Source organism: Mustela erminea, chromosome 9, assembly GCF_009829155.1.
Source record: "Mustela erminea isolate mMusErm1 chromosome 9, mMusErm1.Pri, whole genome shotgun sequence".
In the NCBI taxonomy this organism is placed as follows: domain Eukaryota; kingdom Metazoa; phylum Chordata; class Mammalia; order Carnivora; family Mustelidae; genus Mustela; species Mustela erminea.
Window position 1 is genome coordinate 54,898,812 of NC_045622.1, and position 23,852 is coordinate 54,922,663.

The 23,852-nt window shown below is 44.9% G+C and overlaps 1 protein-coding gene across 5 annotated transcripts; it reads right to left on the bottom strand.

Moving 5' to 3' along the window:
• Nucleotides 1-220: 220 nt before the first annotated feature.
• Nucleotides 221-15,733, bottom strand: NEU3 (neuraminidase 3). Of its 5 annotated transcripts, none has more exons than XM_032358744.1 (3): nucleotides 15,110-15,733; nucleotides 10,505-10,710; nucleotides 221-4,803 (listed from the first exon to the last, which is right to left on the bottom strand). In XM_032358744.1, exons 1-3 carry the CDS (start codon nucleotides 15,132-15,134, stop codon nucleotides 3,724-3,726), a joined length of 1,311 nt encoding a protein of 436 aa, XP_032214635.1. In that variant the 5' UTR covers nucleotides 15,135-15,733; the 3' UTR covers nucleotides 221-3,723. The 5 variants fall into 5 exon arrangements, with proteins under 5 accessions (XP_032214635.1, XP_032214634.1, XP_032214636.1 ...); XM_032358743.1 differs by having other exon boundaries at nucleotides 10,499-10,710; nucleotides 15,110-15,732; XM_032358745.1 differs by having other exon boundaries at nucleotides 10,499-10,710; nucleotides 15,063-15,117.
• Nucleotides 15,734-23,852: the final 8,119 nt, after the last annotated feature.

Sequence of the window (23,852 nt, forward strand, 5' to 3'; positions counted from 1 at the left end):
CACCCAGGCAGGACTCAGCTGAAGCCAGAGAAGAGCTCTTTAGGGACTGACCTGGAAGCAGGCCAGCAGGGAGAAGACCCATTTCAGGTACATGGTCAGCGGGTTTAGAACACTATCCAACCCGCAGAGGGAGGCAACCTACTCTTGGGGGGCTCGCCCTGGCCCTCTCACTTAGCTCCAGAAGGCCAAGGATCTTTGATTCCTTGATCCATTCAGCAGAGGCACAGTCCTTACCTTCAGGGAATTCCGAACACAACAGAAAAAGCCAATATTTATAAAGAAATTATCGTTAATTCCAGGTAAAAAGGATAGAGAGAGGATTCATACAGACTTGGCCCTCAAGGAATTCACAGCCTAACAGAGGCCTAGAGGGCACAAGACAGACAACAATGATACCCCGCACCCTATGGTAATGAGCAAAGGGGGGCCCCAACTGGGCACTGCGGGAAGACAAAAAGGGATGACCTGACACCTACCGTATAACGCAGTGGGGGAAACGCACAGCCTACTGCAGAAGACTGGGGAGGCTGAGCTGGCCGAAGTGGAAGTATTGAGGCCTACTGCCCTGGAGAGGAGGCAGGGCTGCCTCAGGGTGACGTCTGTGGGTGCCTCGGGTTCCCCAACAGACAGGGCACGATGTCTCCTATCTATGGCTACTGTTGCATGATATCCCAAAGGACAGGACAGGAGGGAAGACTGATGACCAGGAGAAACAGATCCAAGGAAAGCACCCACATAAAAGCCCTGAAATGAATAGTAGGGGCCTAGGAGTGAGGGCTTCGGGAGGTGAGGAGCCTGAGCCGGCCCAGTAGCTTGAAGGGGTGGGAGTGGGTCTGGATACCTATCAGCAGGAGGTGGCCCCTACCTATGCTTTCTTGCTCTCCCAGGGATGCGCCATGTGTGCCAGATGGATCCATTCTAAGGGCCCAGAGACAGGGTAGAAGCACATCGGGGCAAAGGGGCCACAGCCTCTAAACTAGAGGCCTCCAGTCTGCTGTCCTCTTTTCTTCACAGCTGCCATCACCCGCCCTCTCTTTTTCACTCTCCCAAGCTGAGAGGGCCTGGAAGAGGCTTGGTTAGGATACCAGGGTCACGGGATAAGTCCCAGGGCCCTGAAGGCCTCGGGGAATGGGCACAGACAAGTCACGAATGCCTACAGCTGTCTCTGTTGGTCATCTGGAACGTGAACAAGCTAGGTCAGCTTCCGGTGACAGGGCCGGGGAGGAACCGGTCTGTAGCCTGAAGCGCTGGCCGGCCGCACAGCTTGGAGTCAGCTGCCCCAGGGCTCCTCCCACACGCATCAGGAGACCCCCCCAGTCTGTAGTCATTTCTTCTTCACAGCAACCACCACCTACGCTGCCTCTCCGGCCTAGGTCTCTTATCTGAGCCACATTCTCTTTCTTCCTAAAGGTGCCGGAACTCCTGCCCTGCTGTTTTCTTCATAGCTGCCACTGTCTGCTCTTCCTCTCCAAAATCTTCATCCTGCAGCCAATGCTCTAGCCCTGAGCTCTATCCCCATTTAGCCTCATTCTGGATTACCTCTGTCCCCAACCCTCTTTTCTTTCCAATCCTGAATGATGCACACAGGCCCTCCACCTATGAGGAGTTTCACTTCTAATCACTAAGGAGAAGCAAACATAAAGCAAAGGGGAGGGTAATTCAGAGGAGGATAAGACATCTTTTGAGTGCTGGTCCTGGACATCTGTGGTCCACACTGGCATGTGACTGAGGGCCTGTCCCCTACTCCCCTTTTGGATGTTCCCAAGGATGTCTTGCTATTTTCATTCTCTTCCTCCTTTAGACCTTGTTGGAGAAGGAAGCCATCCCTGCTATTCCTATCTATTTGGGGGTACAATGCTCAGGAAAGATCTGCAGAACATGAAGCTGCTATGACTTAGGAGAGGGTTGCCCGTCCCCGGTTCCTCCCTGTACCACCAACTGCCATGCCCTCCACTGCCAGCTTGAGATCTTCTTTGACAATGGGCTTCATACAAAGAAGCAGAGGTCAGTACGCCTTATCTCCCCCAACAACTGAAGGCCCTACATGCCAGACTAAATGAAAAACACCCTTTGGCAGGCAGTGAAGAGCCACAGATGCTTTTCAACCAGGGAATGGCAACAGATAAAGCACCTTATATTACAGACGGGCTCCCAAGAATATTTAGATAACTGTATAAATGAGTGAATGAGTGAGCAGAACAGCATACTGGGTGGATAAATTTGACAAATGGATGAGAGGTTAAGGGAGTTTTATAAAGTCATTCTAAGCCATGGACTTAAGCCATATGCAGGGGAAATTAACTTCTACTTTCATCCTAGAGGACTCTCCCTCTTATGACAGGAGCAACCGCAGCCCCCAGCCTACTGGGCTATATTCTACAACTAAGACTTCCTCCCTAGGCGATTACTCAGCACCAAATTTGGTTATCTGATACAAGTTGAAGGTATTTCTTCTCCTAAAATAGGCTGAAAAACCAAGTCTTTTGTGATTGAATTTCTGTTACAGAACAGGCTGGGGGGGGGGGAAAGATTCTAAAATAAGAGCAACTCATCTGGTATCATCTGAGACACCCAGCCGTGGTCAATTTCAGCCCCAAACCCATCAGACAAAGGAACGCCCCTACTTCACAAATAGTGACTGTAATAGGTACAAAAAAAAAAATTGGCTCGATTCAGAGGTCTAGGGTCTGGAGACCTTCCTCATGGTGAAGACCTTCTCCATGAGTAGAGGAGTAGCTAGGCCAGAACAATATTCTGAGAAAAACAGACGTGGGAGGAACTCAGTGGCCGGCCAAGCCCTGGCAGCTGACTCTAAGCACAATGAAGATGTGACTAAGACAATGACGTCAGGAGCTACCATAACCCCAACTTAAGGCCCAACGTCTATAAACCAGCTGCATCAGTTTTCTTGAATTCTCTCCACTTCTAGCCCCGTGAACTGTGAGCTCTTTGAGGGCAGAGACCATGGGAAGTTCTAGCCAATGCTTTAGAGTCCTAATCTACGACCTTTTCTCCTCAGGAACCTTTTTAGTACATAAACTTCGGGTTCATCTTTCATAAGATTAACACCCTCAGAAACAATAAGTACCATTATCAAGGGCCACTGGCCTTGCGCTTCCTATTTTCTCCCCAGGAAATAAGGGTTCCTGGAGGAGGAAGGGAAGATTGAGCAGAGCTGCAAAGCTGGAGAAGGCAGGTGACCTCATGATTCTACTGTTCTGCCCAATTCCTCACACCTGCCCAAGCCTCACACCTGGATGAGGGGTGAGTCACTGGAAAAGCTGAGTCCTCTGACTTCCACTTCAAGATTAGAGTCCTATCAGAGACCCACGCAGCCAGGACCTGTTGATCGTAGAGCCTACTGGCATTTTGCCTTTCCTAAGAATGGAAAGAAGAAAAATCACAGCACCAATCCTCTCATTTTACAGATGGGAACCTGAGGCCCGGAGAGCTCAGGGGACATGTCCAAGGTCCCAAAGCAAGCCAGGGGCACAACCAGGACCACATTATTGTTCCCCAACTCATAGTTCTCCCCACTGCAGTAGCTACGGCATAATTTTCCTTTTGCTCTTTGGGGGAGAAGAGAAAAAAAGTGGAGTGCAGAATATGAATTTTGGATTTTCTGTAGACTTCAACCACCTCTGTTAATCTGGCCTCCATTATCCTGGCTGTGGTTGCCTTCTGTGGTTTCCTTTCTATGGAAATTTGGGTCCTAAGCCAATTTTAGTTTTCAGTTGGCTCAGAGCTCCTACCAGGGCTGCAGCAGTCCTCATGCATGTGGCTCAGGATCTCTCGGTCTGTAAACAGGCGGAAGGCAATCTGCTCACACTCTCGTTTGGTCCCACACTCAAACAAACACCCAAACAAGCCCTCCTTTTCCAAAGCAGCCAAATCGGAGTAGCCACAAGGCCCGCAGTGCAAGATCCATGGGCGGGACCAGCAGGCAGCCCCCAAGGGGGTCTGGTTGAGGTAGATGCCTAAGTTGACCCTCCGCTTCTTACTGGTTGGGTGTGAGTACAAGAGCCAAGACTCAGAGAGTGGGCCAGCTTCCAGCTCTAGCCTCGGTGAGCTCTCCAGCAGAGGGCTCTGCTGACCGGTAGGAGCATCTTTGCCATTAGGGTCCTGGCACCCTTGAAGGATCTCCATGGGTCGGAAACTCACCACACTGCCTTGGCAGCCATGTGGGGGCTCACAGAGCTGAGGGCTCAGGGCTGGTCTCTGAAAGCATTCACCATGGTTAATGCTGAAAGCCTCTGCCCGGCACCTGTTTGGTGTCCGGGCGCTGCAATACAGCACGGGGTCGCCCGCCCTCCCGGTCACTTCTGCCACTTCACATTCCACAGTTGCCATGGGCTTAATGAGGCTGCCATGGTGCCAGGTGGCCCCCAGGTCATCACTGTAGATCATCAGGGAATGAGGCTTGGCTTTACATGGTAGCCGGAAGCAAAAGAACCAGTAAGGGATGTAGTAGGCATATGCAGGGATGACCAGCCTCCCCGACTGCAGCTGGATCCCATGACCCGGGCCCACAGCAAATGTGGCCCAGCGCTTCACCTCGGTGCCAATAACCTCTTCAGTCAGGTCCCTCACCTCGCTCCACGAACAGCCAGCATCCCGACTGCAGATGAAGCAGAGGCGGGCCGCATTCCTGCCTGACACGACCTGCTGACGCTCAGTGACGTGGCCCCGCACACAGATGAAGAATAGGTACACGCAGCCACTCTTCTGCTCCCACACAGGACAGGGGTTCATGGTCCGATGCCCGGGTAGTGTGGCTTCCATCAACGGCAGCAGGGGTCCCCACTAGACAAGGCGAAGGGAGAGGAGGAGTGAGACTAAGAGGAAGACATGAGGCTCACTGAAAGCATCATTTTTCAGTGATAAAAAGTAACTGGTATTAGAACCTATGAAATCATATCATATTCACTATTAGTCACTAATTCTCAAATATTACAGGACAATTTATAAAGCTGGGAAGAGGCAACACCAGATAATGTATATGCTGTCCTCTGTCTAGAACACTCTTCCACACTTTGTCTAGATGCCCAATTCACCCTCCAAACTCAAAAGTCACCACCTTCGTAAAGCAGTCTATGAAAAACTTCCTCCCCCCGTCCCCTCCCAAAAGCAATTGGTAGCTTCCTCTTTGTACATACAGAAGAGTTATAGCACTTATTATATAATAATCATAATTTTTTATGTGACTGACTGACTTCCTTCCTTCCTTCCTTATGAGTCTTTTGAGGACAGAAATCAAATTATTCTAATTTTGTATTTCTTGTACCTAGCACATGACAGGAGCCAAATAAATATTTTTTAAAAGTAAGAAAAAAGGAAGGAAGAGGGGGCAAGAACAAAAAGAAAAGAAAATGAAGAAAAGCAAGCAAGGTGGACAAATATAGAATTTAGGAAAATAAAGGGAAATTTAAAACAAAGATTTTTTTCCTTCTACTATCCTGGGAAGGCAATTCATAACACTGTCATTAAAAACTCAAGCAAGGAGTCAGAGATGACTAGGTCGAAGCAGACTTTATCACTTTTTGTGAGACGCTGGGCAATTTACTTAAACTTACTTTACCTCAATTTCTTCCTCAGTTAAATGGAAAATGTAGTAACATGCTCACATAGTAATAACATGCTCACAAAGGAGTTGGTGTAAGGCTAAAATGAGATAATGCCTAACGAGACGTATCACAAAGAAAGGCCTGATTTCCTTAATATATTTTAAAAACTTTATTAGAAATTGGTAAGAGGGGCTCCTGGGTGGCTCAGTCAGTTAAGCCTCTGCCTTCGGCTCAGGTCATGATCCCAGGGTCCTGGGATTGAGCCCCACATTGGGCTCCCCTGCTTCTCGGGAAGCCTGCTCTCCCTCTCCCACTCCCTTGCTTGTGTTCCTGCTCTGTCTCTCTCTCTCTGTCAAATAAATAAATAAAAATCTTAAAAAAAAAAAAAAAAGAAATTGGTAAGAAAATTTCCAGAAACCCAACTAAAATGGGCAAAGAGCAAGATCAGGCAACTCACAGAAAGAGGAAAAAACAATGAAAATATGTTTAACCTCACAGATAAAAGAGAAAAGCAAATTAAAATGATGTCATATTTTTCATCTAATAAAATGGCATATCATGAACACATCATGAACGTTGACACTATTCTGTTGGCAAAAATGTGAAGAAAAAGGCACCTTCTTACATGGACCGAAGTGCAAAATGGTTCAGTATTTATGTAGGGTATATCAAAATTCCAGACGCATTTATCCTTTTCCAGCATGCCCAATTCTGGGAATTTATTCTAAAATATCTCTGCTCATCTAATTAAGTATATACAAGATTACTCACTGTGGCATTGCTTGGAACATCAAGATATTCTGCATCCAAATAACCATTAACAGGGGACTGGTTAAATGAACATCCAATGCAAGAGATGAAAAAAGAATAAGGAAGGCCTCTACACATTGAGATAGAAAGATCTCCATAATATATTGTTAAATGAACACAGTAAATGTATGTAGTATGCTACTTTTTGCATAAGAAATAAGAAGAAAAATCCATTAACAGCAAACTAGGTAATTTGAACCAAGCTTTCCACTGAGACTAGTGAGGACAGATAAAACCTTAAAGAAAAACATCTGGTTAAAAGCACCAGAGAGGACATAAGACAATGAAAAGTTATAGGCCAAGAACAGAGAGAAGTTCATTCAGACATATTGGCCTGATATTTCAAGTCCCTTTTCCTTTCAGCGTGTCTCTGCTGCTTCTCAAAGAGAGAAGTGAAAAGCTGAGAAGATGAACAATTTGACAGCCATATGGGGCTAGGAGAACAAAAATTTGGGGACCCTGGTAAACCCCCATGCTTTATGACAGAACTTTAAAGAGCTAAATGCACAGAGTAAGGGTGAAACTGATGTAGACCAGTTCTCACGACCACCACTCTAGAAAACTAGATGGCATTATCTACTGAAGTGGAACATACACCTACCCTATGATCCAGTAACATCATTTCTAGGCAGAAACCCAACAAAAATGCACATATGCCATAGCAAAAACACGTACAAGAATATTCAGAGCAGCCTGTACACAACAGTTCAGATAAATCTCAAAAATACTGAACAAAAGAAGACAAACATAAAGAATAAAGATTAAAAACAGGCAAAACTGGGGGACCCGGCTGGCTCAGTCAGTAGAGCAAGTGACTGTTGATAGGGTCATGAGTTCAAGCCCCACGTTGAGTGTAAAGTCTACTTTAAAAAGCAACAACAACGACAATCAAAACTAAGCTCTAGAGCTATAAATCAGGATAGTAATTACCTTTGAGAAAGAGAGGGAGGATAAGAGAAGTTTCTGAGGCGCTGGTAATATTCTATGTCTTGAGCTTAAGTGATGAGTCCACAAGTGTTGGCTTTCTCAATTCACAGGGATAACATTCATGTATTGTGCATGGACATTTATATTTTATGTTTTCTATCTATGTGTTATCACTTCATGTTAAAAAGTTTCAAAGGGGAGCATTAAGAATATATACTCGTATTTCTTTGTTTCTGTAAGAAGCAGCACTAGAAGGGTAGATAAGAAACAATCGTGACAACCTATAGGAAGTAGGGCAGCAAGAATGGGATATATACCTTTTTATAGCATTTTATATCATATATGCCACATGAATGTATGTGAAATAAAACATTTAATTCGTGCATAAGTAAATAAAATCTTTAAAAAAAATGAAAAGCAAACATAATGGCCAACAAGCATAATGAAAAGATAGATACTCAGTATCACTAATAATTAGGGAAATGGAAATCAAAACCACGATGAGATATCACCTCATATCTACTAGGATGACTACTATCAAAAATAAATAATGGGGAGCCTAGGTAGCTCAGTGGGCTAAGCCTCTGCCTTTGGCTCAGGTCATGATCCCAGAGTCCTGGGTTCGAACCCTGCATCAGGCTCTCTGCTCAGCACGGGAGCCTGTTTCCTCCTCTCTCTCTGCCTCCCGCTCTGCCTACTTGTGATCCCACTCTCTCTCTGTCAAGTAAACAAATAAAATCTTAAATAAAATAAAAAATAAATAATAATAAGTACTGGCAAGGATATGGAGAAATTGGCACCCTGTACAGCCTTGGTGGGAATATAATGTGGTCAAGTCATTGTGGCAAACAGCATGGAGGGTCCTCAAAATATTAAAAATGGAATCACCACACGACCCAATAATTCCACTTCTAGATATCTACCCAAAAGAATTAAAAGCAGGAGATATGTGCATTCCCACGTTCATAGCAGCATTACTCACAATAACTAAAAGGTGGGGAACACAAATGTCCATCAACAGATGAGTGGGTAAACAAAATTCGGTATACACACACAATGGAATATTATTCACCTTAAAAAAGAAAAAAATCCTGTCACATGCTACCACACAAATCAACTTTCAGGACATTATGCTAAGTGAAATAAACTGATCACTGGATGAGTCTACTTAAATGTGTTATCTAAAAACTCATAATAGCAAAGAAGAAAGGTGGTCGTTAGGGGCTGGGGGAAGGGGAAATGAAGAGTTGTCCAAAGTGTATAAAGTAGCGGTCATGCATGATGGAAAAGCTCTAGAGATCTGGTGCACGACAGCGTGCCTCTAGTTAGCAATACTGCAACGAACACTTAAAATGGTTAAGACAGAAAATTTTATGTTAGGTGTATTTTACTATAATTAAAAACTGTTTTTAAAAAACAGCAAATGTGAAAAGGGTTCAGAGGTTTTAGCTGACCGTCTACTTGATGTTAGTCACCCTGTGTTGACTAAAGCAGATGCTTCTTTATATTAAAATTGCTTTAAAGAAAGGATACAAAATGGGATAGCAGCCTCATTGCTGAGCTGGTCAGGCTATCCTTGGAGCCCTAAATTCAGAGTACCATTCTTTGAAAAAGGACACCGACATCCCAGATCAAATCCCAAAGTCAATAATCATGGCTTTCATGGGACAAGAAACCAAATCAAGACTGTGGCCCAACAAGCCACTAAAATGACTGAAGCTGGTGAGCCTCCAAATCAGAAGACCCAGAGGGTATGAACATCAAAGAGCATTCTCTGGAAAAGAGGCCTCAGGTTATATATAGATGAGATGTCCCAGAAGACCAATGAGTGATTTGAGAGAAGTATAGTTTGTCTCTCTCCCAAAACAAAAGTTAACAGTTGCCACAGGCTCAAGTTCCTCACTTGAGGAGTTGTGTAAGCAGATCCTTTATGGAAGATGACTAATGTTGAGTTCCAACTATGCAACTGCTATTATTAATTACATTTTACAGATGATGAAACAGAGAAGAGTCAAATCCAAGGTCAAACGGCCATTAAATGGTTAGGTCTTGCCTGACTTCAAAGCCAGGGGCTTAACCCCTAACTAAGCTCTTAGTAGCTACCAAGGGAATACAGAAGATCTCTGCACTGGGCAAGAAGTTAGGCTGATCTTTCTTCTAACTTCAAGATTCTACAATCAGGCAAGTCAGAGAATGAAAGTGATAAAATACAGAGAAGAGAGAAGGAGCTAAAATGTACAGGTCTGTGAATGAGAGACAGCTGGGCAGTGAGGTGATGGGGCAGGCATGGTCTGGTAAGAAGTGGTCATGTTTCTGTGGGTAGAAAATCAGGGCAGGTTAGGGGGATGAGAGGGCCTATTACAAAGACATCTATGTCTGTTTGTTTGTTTACAAAAGACTCTCAAATTCATTGTCTCATTGATCCACACTTAAGCCAGCTCTGCAGGAGAAAAGACAAATGGGAGTGCTAGAGTCCCAGAGGCAGCAATCACTCTCCTCTAAAAAATTCAGTGAAGATGAGCCCCTTAGAGGTGAGAACTCCAACACCAGCTCTGTGCTTGGGATGCCTGTGCCTGAGGCAAACCACTTTAATCCCATTTCCGCCTATACTATGGGGCTGCTGTGCGCCTCACATAAAACACGCAGGAAGACGAGGATCATTTTTTTCCTTACTCTGACCATCTGCTAGCTGTGGTCTTGAACAAGCTACCTACCTCCTGGAGGACCAGGATCCCTCACCAGAAAACTGGACTAACAGTGCTTACTTCCCCGGGTGACTTATAAGAACAAAAGAGAATGTGAACGAAAAGCACACCGCTTGTCAGTTGAATCTGAATGAACCCTGGAGGCCTCTGGAATCTGAGATGGAGTTTAAAGCTTGCTTCTGCTGCTTCGTTATAGTTGTGTGACCTTGAACATGTGGGAATGTCTCTGTGCCTCAGTTTCCTTATCTGTAAAATGTGACTGACAACCGTTCCTATGTCACAGAGTAGCTACTGAGGATCCAAAATGGGTCTGGCACACAGATGTACTCAGCAAGTGAGAGCCATTGCTTTTACTGTTTTGGGGGGTTTGTTTTTCCTTCCTTCCACACAGGGCTTTTCCAGAGTGGACAGGAAAGGGCAGAGACCCTCAAGCAGTCTAAGCAATGTGGAGAGAGACTGAGGCTCGGAGCCAGATCTGGGATGAGGAGTCACCTGTACCGAGTGCCCAGTCCTCAACCCTCGCCTCAGCACCAGGTGGAGAGCATCCTCGTCCCTGCTCGTGGAGCGCTTCTCTGCAAAGGCCAGGAAGGTGTGGGTGGGGGGGATGTAGAGCAGGGCTGGGATCCGGTAGGTGACCCCTCTCTTGTCTTCCTGCTGGAACAGAGGGCTGTTGGAGGAGCACGATGTCACTTCTTCCATGACCTCTGTAAGGATAGGAGGCAGCTAAATGTGTGTCCGTCCCCCAAATGCTGCCCTGCGTACAAGTTCCGCTCCATCACCCCATTTCTGGAGATGACACACAGGGAGGGAGAGACTTACTCAGATGTTTATTTTTGCAATCCAGTCACATTCATGGTCTCAAAAGCATACAGCATGGAACAAATCTCCATGGAACATGCTCATGGAACAAATCTATCCTCCAGACTCTATGGAAATCCTACACAGCCTGTGCCCAGTATGTTTCTCCAGAGATTCATGCATATACTTCTGCCAGGCATCCAGGGGTAACACGGGCCTGGACTGTTTCTAATGTCAATTTCTTTGGAGTTCTTAGGCCATTTGGGTAATGTAAATATAAATCCAAATCCACATGTGGAAATGCCCGTGGTTAAGGATTCTCTGGGGAAACTTCCTCCCTCTACTAGAGCCTAGGACATGAGGCAATCTTCTTTGTCATCTCTCCATGTCAGCAGTGAGAATCCTTTTTGCCTAGTCCACCCCATCAAAGGGTGTGGACTTGCAAAGGACCTAGCCTCATGCAGGGATCTCAGTTCCTGAGAGCCTAACCCATGTCGGCTCATCATAGCAATCACTGCAACAGCAGGTCTGTTCAAGCCCAAACTACTAGGTAGGGGAGACTAGCAAACATCCAGGGCAGCTGAGCTCAGGTTAAGGAGCTAATTACTCTGGTTTTCAGTTCACTCTTGGTTTCTAGGCCCCTGGGAATTTCTCTTATTTCCTTGCAATTTCAGCTGTAAGGGACTTTGTTATATTTTATCCACCATGGTACAGGTTAGCTAGCCATTAATGCTGAAATGGAAGTCTCCACACACACTTCTCAAAGAAAATCAGGTACTCTACTTCTCAGAGGCCCAGAACAGGAGTTAAGCCAGACAAAACCAGGCTTAGAATTCTTTTTTCTTGTTCCCCCTCTCTCATCATCTGTCATCCCAGCCTTCTTTTTATAAATCACTTGAAAAAATGGTCAGGCTATAAAAACAAGGCTTTATTCATTTATTTAATAAATATTTCTGGGTGCCCACTCCAAGTCAGGCCATAAGGTAGGTGCTGAGGTGACAGAAAGGAATCAGAAGTCCCTGCTTTCAAGAAATCCGCATCCAAGTGAGGGAAAGAGACATACACGGACAATTACAACGTCATGCCGTGTGTGCCACATGAGAGGTAAACATGAGAGTATGCAAGAAAACGGAAAAAGAGCATCTGTCCAGATCAGGGCAGCCATATCCTACACTCTGTGCCTTTCTGGTACATTCTCCTTTCAGATAACCAAGAGCTCACTCCCTCAACTCCTTCAGCTTTGTTCAAATGTCATATAATGGAGGTGGCCTTCCCTGACAACTGCCATGCTCCTCCCTCTCCCCTCTCTCTGCTCTCTTGGCCATGCCACTAAACCTCCAGATCATACCTGTTTAATACAAACTACAGAACAGAAGCCCCATGAAGGGCAGGGATTGGTCTGTTCTATTCTCCGCTACATCTTTATACCCAGGACCATACCTGGTAATTGATAGGCACTTGATGAATATCTGTTGAATGACTGAATGAATGGGCAAGCTGGATCCTAAAGGGTGGTCAGCCAGTTGGAGGGGGTGAAAGGGCAGAGGGAGTGGATGTAAAAAGCCTATAAAGGACAGAAAACAGAGTGAACTGTGGGGACTATCGGTCATGCGGTAGGACTACAGTGGAGTGCAAAGGTGGGACTGATCAAGAGAGGCTGGATATCTTATTAAGGTGTTTATCCCACGGAGGGTGGGGCCACTCGAGAGTTTTTGGCAGAGGAATGGCATGATCAAGTATGCATTTTAGACCAATCTCCCATATAGCCTGTAGGTAATAAACGGAAAGAAAAAGTTGTACTGTTTTTGGCTACAGCTGCCTAGTGTCAATCAAGACAAACTTACCCACAGCATAGGAATGATTCATGTGTTCACTTGTTCCTAACTTAAAAGAAAGAAGAACCATGGCTCATTATCATGAGGGGGACTGGGCTGGGGGGTGGCCTCCAAGGTCCAGAAGAAAAGCCTTTCCTCACTCCAATTCTAGGCACTCAGTAGCAGAATTGAAAAGCAAGTGAGAACTGTCTTCTTCCCACGGTGCTAGAGCACACCCCTTTCTCCTCAATTCAGGATCTCCTCCACAGAGGATCCGGCTTTTTCTGAGTAATCTGTCCTGGAGCCAAGCTGTTTTAATGATTAAGAACACAGGATTTGGGGGCACCTGGGTGGCTCAGTGGGTTGAGCCTCTGCCTTCAGCTCGGGTCATGATCCCATGGGATCCCTGGGATGGAGCCCCGCATTGGGCTCTCTGCTCAGCGGGGAGCCTGCCTCCCCCTCCCTCTCTGCCTGCCTCTCTGCCTACTTATGATCTCTGTCTGTCAAATAAATAAATAAATAATCTTTTTAAAAATCATATTAAGAACACAGGATTTGGGCAACACTAGGGACTACATGACCTTGGATCTGTTATTTAACTTTCCTAAGGCTTCAGGATCTTCATGTATAAAATTCAGTAAAGTTGCTGAGAGAATTAAATTAATAAGTTAAAGTGGCTAATACAGAGCCCATGACATAGTATGAACTCAATATATGGTGGTTATTATTTTCAGACTGTCAAGCAATACACATTCTACACTTGACCTTTCAACAACACAGTGACCAGGGGTGCTGACCACCCCCACCCTGGCAGTCATAAATTCATGTATAACTTTTGACTCCCCCAAAACTTAACTATGAATATACTACGCTTGACTGGAAGCCTTACCAATAACATAAAGTCAATTAATACATAATTTGTATGTTATATGTAATATATACTGTATTCTTATCATGTTAGAGGAAAAAATCTTAAAATCACAAGTCAGAGAAAATGCATTCATAGTACGGTACTATATCTATGAAAAGAAATGCTTATATAAGTGAGACCATGAAGTTCAAACCTGTATTGTTCAAGGGTCAACTGCAGTTTTATTCCTTGAAATCCGTAGGTGATGATGATGATAATAGTTAACAACTCTCCTTCTTAAAATCATTTAAATCCCTCTATGTCTCTGGGAAAGATCATATTTTGAATTCTCATGAGCCAACCCTCTAATTATGAGTTACTACCAACACAACTGTCAATCAACACATGATTATTAGTTAACATGGAAAGAGAAATTCTCTGGGCGATAAGCATGGAGATGAGGAGAGGGACTAGGATAAAGGAAAGGGAGAGGAAAGGGGGAGAGCACCAAAGCAGAAGCACAGCTTGTCAAAGAGGACCTCATTGGCATCCCAGCTACACTGCTGTGTGACCTTGCTTGAGTCACTTAATCTCTCCCAGTCCTGGACTCCTTGTTTGTAAAATGCAGGTAATAGCTACCTAAGATGACCAATATGAAGAACCACTCAAAAGTGCCTTATAAACTTTAAAGCACTACATAAGTAAAAGTATTATAAATTTTGAGGTCTTCACAATTTCACTTATGGCTTTGCTATCCCTATAACAACTGGAATCACTATCATTACTTATTATTTATTAATTTTTATGAATTATGATTGTGCTGAACATGATGATAGTGGCTCACACAAACTATATGCTGGAAACGAAGGATAGAGAAGAATCAGATAGAGTTCTGCTTTGGAGTTGGTCATTTTAGCCAAGAACACAAATTATTAATTGCTGCTCCATATGATCACCTATCAATCAAGTCTGCCCTGCTCTCTTAATGGGAAAGAGTACAGTGGGGCCAGGACTTTGAAGTCTGACTTACTTCTGTACCTCTGTTTCCTCACTTGTAAAGGGGACAATGCCACCTATTTCTTGGCACTGTAATGAACGATGTAATTCCAAAGACTCCAGTTAATTCAGTGCACCAGGCAGCTTCCAGTGAACCCCAGGAGGAGGACTTCCTAACTCATTTATTTACTCTTCACAGCTCATATTTAAACAGCACCCATCCTTTGTCAGGCCTTTAGAGATCTAGTACTCCAAACCCCTCTCACTGTACACATGGGAAAACTCAGGCCTGCAGTGCGGAACAGCAAACCTGGACCAAGATTCAGGTCCCTTAAGTTCCAGCTGGGGACTCTCCATGATCCCCACACCCCTCTCTAGAAAGAAGGGTTGCCCCAAGCTCAGTTCCCTTTCATCTCTAAATGGTAACTCTAAGGTTTAGGTCTGGCTTCACTGGAAGGAAAACAAAAATAGACCAACCAAGAATACTCTCTGGCTACGTCTGAGATCCTAGTCGACTGCGTGGCTCTGACTCAATATTCTCCCCCAGACTGGATTTCCTAAGCCCAGACGGTGCTGCCGAACATGTCCCCACACTCACAGTGCCCCACTTTTGGGGAATCTCTGCAGTGTCGCAGCCCCGCTCACCTTCGCGGGACCCCGGCTCCTCCATCTCTCCGGGCAGAGCTGGGCGCCGGGCAGCCCTCAGGTCTCCGACACCGAAGCACGGGAGAATGACCCAGGCTAGGGAGACGGAGGTGGGGGGTGGGAGTGGAGAGAGCGAGACTGCGGAGGACTCGGAAGCAAGCCACGAAAACTAAAGAAACAGGGCGACAAAACCCACGGGGAGGCGGGGAGACCGACAGACCCCAGACGCCCCGAAGAGCAGGCCGGGAAGCGGGGGCGGGAACGCGCGGAGGCCGCAGACAGCCGGCCGTTGGACCTGCCGTTGGCTCCTCCCCAGACTCAGCCCCGCCCCGTAGGACGAACGCCTCCTCGAGGCCCCGCCTCCTCTCTGACCATCCGCGGCCGCGCTTTCCGTCTCTCGCCTCTAGCTGAAGCGATGTGGAACCTGCCCCTATCTCTCCGGCCACCACCCGCTCCGGCATAGCCCTGAGTTGGTCCAGGCCCTGGGCCTATCGCGGGTCCCACAGGCCGCGGAGCTCCCTGGCTCCGCCCCGCACACTTCTATTTCCTCCCCCTCCTTCCCTCCCTCCCATCAATCCCCTAGCCCCACGCTCTTATCTATTGGGTCGCCTGTCAGTTGATAGGTATCACCGCCTAAAATTTCCCCGGACAGCCTGAGAGCCAAAAAAAGGTTCCGGCCGCCAAGCGAGGACTCCGCAAAAAGGACGGGAGATCTAGAGCAATGGACACCCGCCCTTAAAAAAATAAAAATTATATAATTTTAAATGTGTGTGCATGATTATATATTGAGTGCGAAAAAAGTATTACAAGCCACTGAATAAAAACCCATGAGTTCATATTGATGTAATTGAATAAATGGAGGAGAGTGGACAGCCCTTTCTACACTAGAATTCCAATTAATCAGTGTAGACTGTGCACAGACTGAATACGATTTATTGTCTGTGCACAGACAATACGATTTATTCTGAACACCTGCTTTTCTTCTGGGAGTCTGGAATTTTGGTACATGCTAGGAGAGGGTGTCCACACACCAGCCCTCAATAAATCTGTGAGTACTGAGTCTCTTAACAGATTCCCTAGACAAAAAGAAGGTACACAAGCTGCATTTTCCTTGCTGGGGGGAAAGTGCGCTTAGTGCAACCCCTCAATAAGAGGGAGAAGCATAAGAAATACTACACATGGATTCTTTCAGACTCCGCTTGTGTATTTTTCTCTTATGATCCCATGTGTCCTTACTACATTGCTGTAATAAATCTTAGCTGTGAGTCCAACAATAATGCTGAGTCCTGTGAGTCCTTCTAGCAGGTCTGTGAACCTAGGGCTACTCTTGGGAATCCTTAACCAAATACCATGTATAGTTTTAAAACATATAAAACAATAACATATATTAATGGATGGGCATGAAGAAATTGCATAGGAATAATAAATAGCAAATTCAGGGTAGTAGTTACTTCTGGGAGTGCAGGGAGTAGGACCTCATGAAAGATAAGGACCTGATAAGGATAAGAAGTCCTGATTAAGGACTTCAATTGTATTGGTAATTTATCTTAAGGTGGTTCGCTTTATTCTTCTTTAAATCTTATTGTTGAAAATATTTAAGTTATATTTAAAAAAAATTTTTTCTAAATATCTTCGTTTTCAAAGATTGGCTCATAGAAAGTCCTAGGGTTCTTCACCCAGACTTCAAACTCACAATCACTAACTCTGTAGATAACTCAACTAGTCAATTTAAGAAAAATATCTAAAGCTAATGCCAAATTTTTCTCAATTCTTCCTTGACGGTGGTCTTAGTCTTATGCCTGAAACAGTGAGTAGCAATCGCTATATCTGGAGGGGAAGAGATTTAAACCTTGACTTCCCACTCCTAAACTCAGTAACATTGGCAACTTATTTAACTTCTGTGCCTTAGGTTCCACATCTGTAAAATGGACACATGTGGCACTAGTTCTCATTCATGGCTCAGATCAAACAGGTTTCATTTCCTATATGAGAACCTCTCAGGCTTCCATTTAAGTTAACTCCTCTTCCAGCCCCCACAGCAACTTGTACAGATGACTTCTGATGAATTTTCTACTGGCCGCTGATTAATCTGACAGAAATGGGACCAAATCCCTTCTAATGGTTTCATACAGAATTTATTTAGCATTCTATCAACAGAACTTCAAGCAACAGGATGAGACCAATCTTCAGAATTGGTCAGAACTCGATCAAGGGCCAGAACTCAAATAGCTAGATAAACGACATCCAAAAAAACCCCAACCATAAGCCATCAAGTTCTGCCTTAGAAATCCAGTGGCATTCTCTAATTCCTGTATGGGCTCTATACCGAGCCTGAGGGATTAATTCAGGTACAGCAGGATATACTTGTGATGGAGACCTACCTCGGCCCACAGAGAAGTTGAGGGCCATTCTATCATCCATAACCACATTGGCCAATGAGCTGAGGTTCCCCTGAATGTCTTCCAGGGCTGAGATGGTATCATTGATGGCTTCAGCTAAAGTCAGGGGCAAATTTCGTACCAACATTTCAGATAAGATGACTCTCAAGATAGGGATAACTTCTTGCAGAATGTGTATATATAAGCCACCCATCCAGAAAGCTCTTCCACATAACCAAAGGTAGCCTAATTTTGGCGCAATCTCCACAGTCATCTCAGGGATACGTGATCCAATGGTGGTGCTTCCTTAACATTTAAAAGTTGCTAATGGTCCTCCCTATGGTGCAAGGCACCATGTTTTCAGGGAGGGGGGCAAGCTAATGCCTGGCTTCCACACAGAAGGTATAGTCCTGAGGGCATATGTGCTACCTGTTTACAGCTGTTGGGGCCCCCCAAGGAGGACTTATATTATTCAGGGAACAGGTTGACAGTGTCACTAATGAGACCACCGGGGCACCTGGAAGGCTTCAGAGTTCCCCTTAACTTAGAATAATTGAAACCAGTCCTTATTTTTGGAAAGACTGCCTGATGGCAGTTGGCCCAAACTCTCCCACAGGTCCACAGCACCAGCTGTGTGGCATTAGTCCACCCCACAGGAAAACAGAGGAACAACTACTAGAATGGGGATTAGGGAGACATCTACGGGTTGTGACGTGTTTTGCAGGAGAGGTATGGGAGCGGAAACGGCACCTGAAGCTTCTGATAGACTTCTCAGTAGGTTAAATACTAAATTATGGTGAGAGCCATCTAGGAGCAGATGTCAAAGCCAGCAGTCACTCAAGTTTAAGGAGTCTGTGATAGTTTGTGAGAGTTGTACTTGCCCATTTTCCTTTGAGACAAAGGCTCCAAGGGTGACTCTTTTTCCAAATGTCATGATATAGGATCATGTCAAACCAACATGAGAATCCAGGTGCCTGAACCAGAACTGAATGAGAATATTCTAGCCTCCTTTGGCCAGACTGCCACCTGGAAGTCACAGCAACAAGGCAGGCCTGTGAATGTTGTTACGACAAAGATAACATCACACCTAGCAATAGTCGGGGCAGAATACTGAATTTTCAGAATACATCTACACAATACTCTCCAGCCCTTCTCATTCTGATCGCTGCACCATTGGCAGCTATGATAGTTAATTTTACATGTCAATATGACTGGGACACAAGGTCCCCAGATACTTGGTTAAACATCATTTTGGGTCCATCGGAGGGTGTTCCTTGATGAGATTACTATTTGACTGAGTAGACTCAGTTAAGTAAACTGGCCTGTCCAATGTTGGAGACCCGAATAGAACAAAAGTTGGGTTAAGGGAGAATTCATTCTGTCTGCCTGTCTTCAATCTAGAACATGAGTCCTTGTTTCTGGACTGGAACTTATACCATCAGTTCCCTTGGTTCTTGGGACTTCGGATTTAGACTGGAATTATACCACTGGCTCTCCTGGGTCTCCACCTTGCAAATGGCAGATTAGGGGACCTTCCAGCCTCCATATTCATGTGAGTCATTTTCTTATAATACATCTGTCTATATACACAGAAACTATTGGTTCTTCTTTTCTGGAGAATTCTAGTATGTAACGAGGAAGTGACTGCTTTCTGGGGACAGCCATATTCAGTGGCCAAACTGTCTTACAAAGGTTTATTGATCAGGATGAGATAGTAGAAATCTTTTAAGTACATTTTTTGAGTAGGCAGTCCCAACATACAACGACAGTCGATGCTTGTGGATGGAGAAGTGTAGGGTCCATCAAATACCTTAACTATCTGCCCTCTTTTGAGTGATTTTTGCAATAAAAGATTCACCATTGTCAGGTTGTATGTAGTCAGGAAAAACATAAACACGAGGCAGATGAGGTTCAAAATCAAAACAGTGTGGTTGGAGTTGGCTGATTGACTAGAACAGCAACACTGTAAACTCTAACCTGAAAAAGTGTCAAATAACCCCAAGAGGGAACCAAATGTCTGAGAGAGCAGTCAGTCAGGAGTGGGCGAAGGCCATGCCTGTGCTATGTGGTTTCACTCATGGTCAGACAAAGACTTTTAATAGGAGTCACAAGCCTGATCTGTAGTGGTGACCTCTGCATCAGAAGCCTAAGTATTTTACTCTGTGCCCAGGCTATGATGGTACATGTAAGGGCGTATCTGGTATGATGATGAATCCAGGCACTGATGGTGGCAATCAGGCTCCATCAGCAGCTTGATTCCCAGTTGGTCTCATCAACAACGAACCCCCATGATGGGTATCTACATGTGGCCCACACAGTTCAATGACTGCAATTCATTTTTAGTTTGTGGCCCCCAAGAAGAGTGTCTTGATTTAATCTGACAGTCTTCCAAGTGAGAGACCAGAAGATAGGCCATTGGCAATAGCCCGAGTTAGTAAAAATGTAACATGTCTGGTCCCTAGGGATTGTCTAGGACATGGTAAATTTTCAATTCAGCCCATTGTGCTTATCAGCCTTCACTGCAGTTTCCAGAATGATCACTTGACACCATCAGCTCTTAACTTAGCTGGACCATCAGCTAACTGGGCCCAGGCATTTGATTAGGGAAGTCTCTGTGAATCCAGTGTCCTATTGAGCCAGTGGCTTTGCTTCAGGCAGCTGAGTGGGAAAAGAGTTCTTCCAAAGGAGTGACTATCACTTCTTCATGTGAAATTAAGATGGACAGCTGACTGTATCCCCAGAACACATAATTTCCATTTGACAAGGGAAGGCTGTTGCACTTTTTGTTAGTTTCACATCTAAGTTCACATAACCCCAAATGGGGGTGTAGGCCACTTACCAGGCTTCCATGGGTCGGATATTATTTCAGCAATAGCTCAGTAGTAGTCTTCTCCCGGCTGTCCAACTTTTGTTTTTGTTTTTTGAGAGGGAATCTTAAGCAGGCTGGCTGCACGCCCAGTGCAGAGCCTGATGTGAGGCTCAATCTCATGAGCCCGAGCTCATGATCTGAGCAGAAACCAAGAGTTGGACGCTCAGCCACCAGGTGTCCCTGGCTGTCCAACTTTTTAAAGGGGTAATCTATGAAAGGTCCGGAATCTTAGCCTACTTGCAAGTGAGTCAGTCATGGATACTGGCGAAAGACATGAGACTCCAAGATCACAAAGAACTTTATGCTTACAAGAAGCAACGTGAGCATGTTTGTCCCAGTTCTCCATGCTCTCCCAACAAAAGTTGACTGGGGGTAGCCCTACACAGATGCCTACACATGTAGGGGGATATGTCACAGGAAAGGAACCCTGAGTTTGGGGGATTCAACATTTTTATAATGCACAGTAGGGAAACCTGCTCCTTGGGAAGAGACATTATTTCATCTCTCAAGATTGCCCACTGTCAACAGAACACTGAGCTATGCCCCAGGAAGGGGTCAGGGTCTTACATTCATACAAAGCAGAACAAGCAGGGGTGCTCAGGGCTCACGGCAGAATGCCTCTTCTAACAGTTTCTCATTTTCCAGTGGGTCACCTTCTAAAGCATTACAAACTAAACCCAGAGAATACTATTCAATACTCATCAATGGTTTCCCATTGTCACAGGGTTTGTTCATCACAGGGAAATCTCCCCTAAAGGGCCAAAGCTCCCACAGAGGAGACAAGACCCATGGCAAAAAGTTGTGAGTTCTTTACTGTGGTCTCTGAACAGATCTAAGGTTGGCCTGATAGACTGTAGGAGAGATCTGGCTGCAAGACAAAAAACAGTTGCCATTCTTCTTTAACATCATTTTGGACCCAAATCTCTTCTCTCCCAAGCAAACCAGCTTAAGTTCTAACAATTCACCTGGTTTCTGCCCACAAAAGTAGGGAATTTACCTCTTTTCATGTTCATGTAGGTGTATGTCTCCATAGCTGCTGTCTGAAATGAGAAACCTGCCGCCCACTCACGATGAGTATTAGTGAATAATATTAGTGTCAGTAGTTACAATAGGGCGGAGACAAGGCTGCCAGATTAGTGAGGAAGTCCTCCCGCCCAGAGGAAAGTAAGCAACAACCAAGGCACCTTCTGAGCAACTGTCCTTGAACCTACTTCCCCAGTACTCCCCAATCCTCATTATAACAGGCAGTAACATATTTATGTATTTAAAACACCACCCTGAGTAGAGGGCCTTAGACAACACCAAACTGTCAAAATATCCAGGGCACAAAAAAAGGCTGTGAATCCTTGACATCATTCTCATAGTTGTGGATATCAGAAGTCATCTGAGCATGTGTACTTGCAGGCTGAGTTGTTCAGAATATTCTACTTAAGGGGTGCCTGGGTGGCTCAGTGGGTTAAAGCCTCTGCCTTCAGCTCAGGTCATGATCTCAGGGTCCTGGGATTGAGTCCCGAGTCAGGATCTTTGCTCAGCAGGGAGCCTGCTTCCTCCTCTGTCTCTGCCTGCCTCTCTGCCTACTTGTGATCTTTCTCTGTGTATCAAATAAATAAATAAATTCTTAAAAAAAAAAAAAAAGAATATTCTACTAAATAAGAGGCTTCCAGTGGGGACACCGATACATTCTAGAAAATATATTGTGATTTAGCAGTTTTCTCAGATGATTTCCATCGGGGAGACAAAGTTTGGGGTAGGGAGGGGGGTGTCTAGCCAGGGGTGGACAAGAAGTAAACAGAGAGAGGGTTCTCAATGAAGGAGGAACCTAGGCCCAGATAAAAATAAAACTGGTGTGTGTTCAAAGGAACTTTGCATTTTCGGCCATTCCCTTAGGCTGTTTTGAAGCAAAAAGACAGTTTCTAAAAATATATAAAAGCACCAAACATCAATACACATTAGCAACTGAAATTTGCAAATAGTGAACATTAGACATCTTTTCCCAGTTTCCTCTTAGTCTTAACTATTTTGGAAGACCCAAATCCATTCTAGGCAGGTGTGAAGAGCTGAGAGCCAGGAGGAGAATGTGCTGGATGTCAGGGTGTGCTAGTGGAAGGGTGCTGCAGACCTAACAGAGGGAAAGGAGCAGCCCAGGGGCACTCAAAGGGGCTGGAATGACCACTGACCAATGGAGGTGCTGAGACCCAGCAGTGGTGCTCTGCAGCTCCACAAACCCACAAGCCCACAAACCGATGCTGAGGCTTGAGCCTGCTCAAGTGAAAGGAGTCCTAAAATACCACAAACGTGGCAGTGAGGTGGGTGACCAAGTGTAACACATGGCTGGGCTGCTAACCCAATTCTTTATTTAGAATATCATATTGCCTCAAATGGTTTCTGGAGTCAGGGAAAAACCTTAAGAGATCCATGCAGCCTAGGAAATCTCGAAGCAGAGTTTATGGGCAGACTAAAGGGATTACAGCACTCTTATCTTTATGCTCCTAAGAAGTATTTTCCATGTGGGCATTTCTGGGAGGTAAAGAGCTTTAATCATCTCAAAACATACATGATCTAAAACCTCTTGACAGGTTCAGACACATTCCTGAGAAGGAATGAGATTTACCAGAGGTCTCTAGAATAAAGATGGAAACAACCCAGGTTTCTTGTCTCTGTCACCCTGAGGAGCTATTTTTTTTCCCTCTCTCTCCCAAAGCCACACCTCCCCTGGGATAGTGAAAAACTAGAAAGTAAATGTTATCTTTCAATATGGAAATAGTTAAATTTAAAACGTTTATACTGATATGGTATATTATGCAGCTATTAAAAATAAGTTTGCTATATATACACTGACAGGGAAAGTACCTAAGAATATTAAGTTAGGGGCACCTGGGTGGCTCAGCTATGCCTTCAGCTCAGGGTCCTGGAATTGAGTCCTACACTGGGGTTCCTGGTCGGTAGGGAGCTACTTCTCCTTCCCCCTGCTCTTGTGTTCTCACTCACTCACTCTCTCCCTCTCAAATAAATAAAATCTCACACAAACACACACAAAAGATAGAAACATTAAGTTTAAAATACAAATTACAGATGGCGGAAAGGAGCAAGAAAAAACAAAAACTACAAGACATATTTCAACATACCTGAGTTTTTGTAAACAAAACCAAAACCAAAAAACGGACTTGTATTTGTGATGTAAAGAAAAAGGAACACCTGGTATGACAGAACTCAAAAGAATCATCATGGAGAGGGTTAGTCCCTACACCCACAAGCCCTGGGACTCCCCTGCCTAACAGTAAATCCTTCATTATAAAAATAGGATTATCCAACTATACACTTTCGAAAGCTCCAAGCAGCTGACAGAACAGGATTATCACCTTAAAAAAAAAGGAAACTAGGAGCTCAAAGAATTATGTGACTTACCCAAGGTTTGTAAGAGTAAAGAGTATATGGACTCCAAGGCTTCGACTCCCCATCCAGAGATGTTTCATAATCCCCCACTGTGTGGTACTAG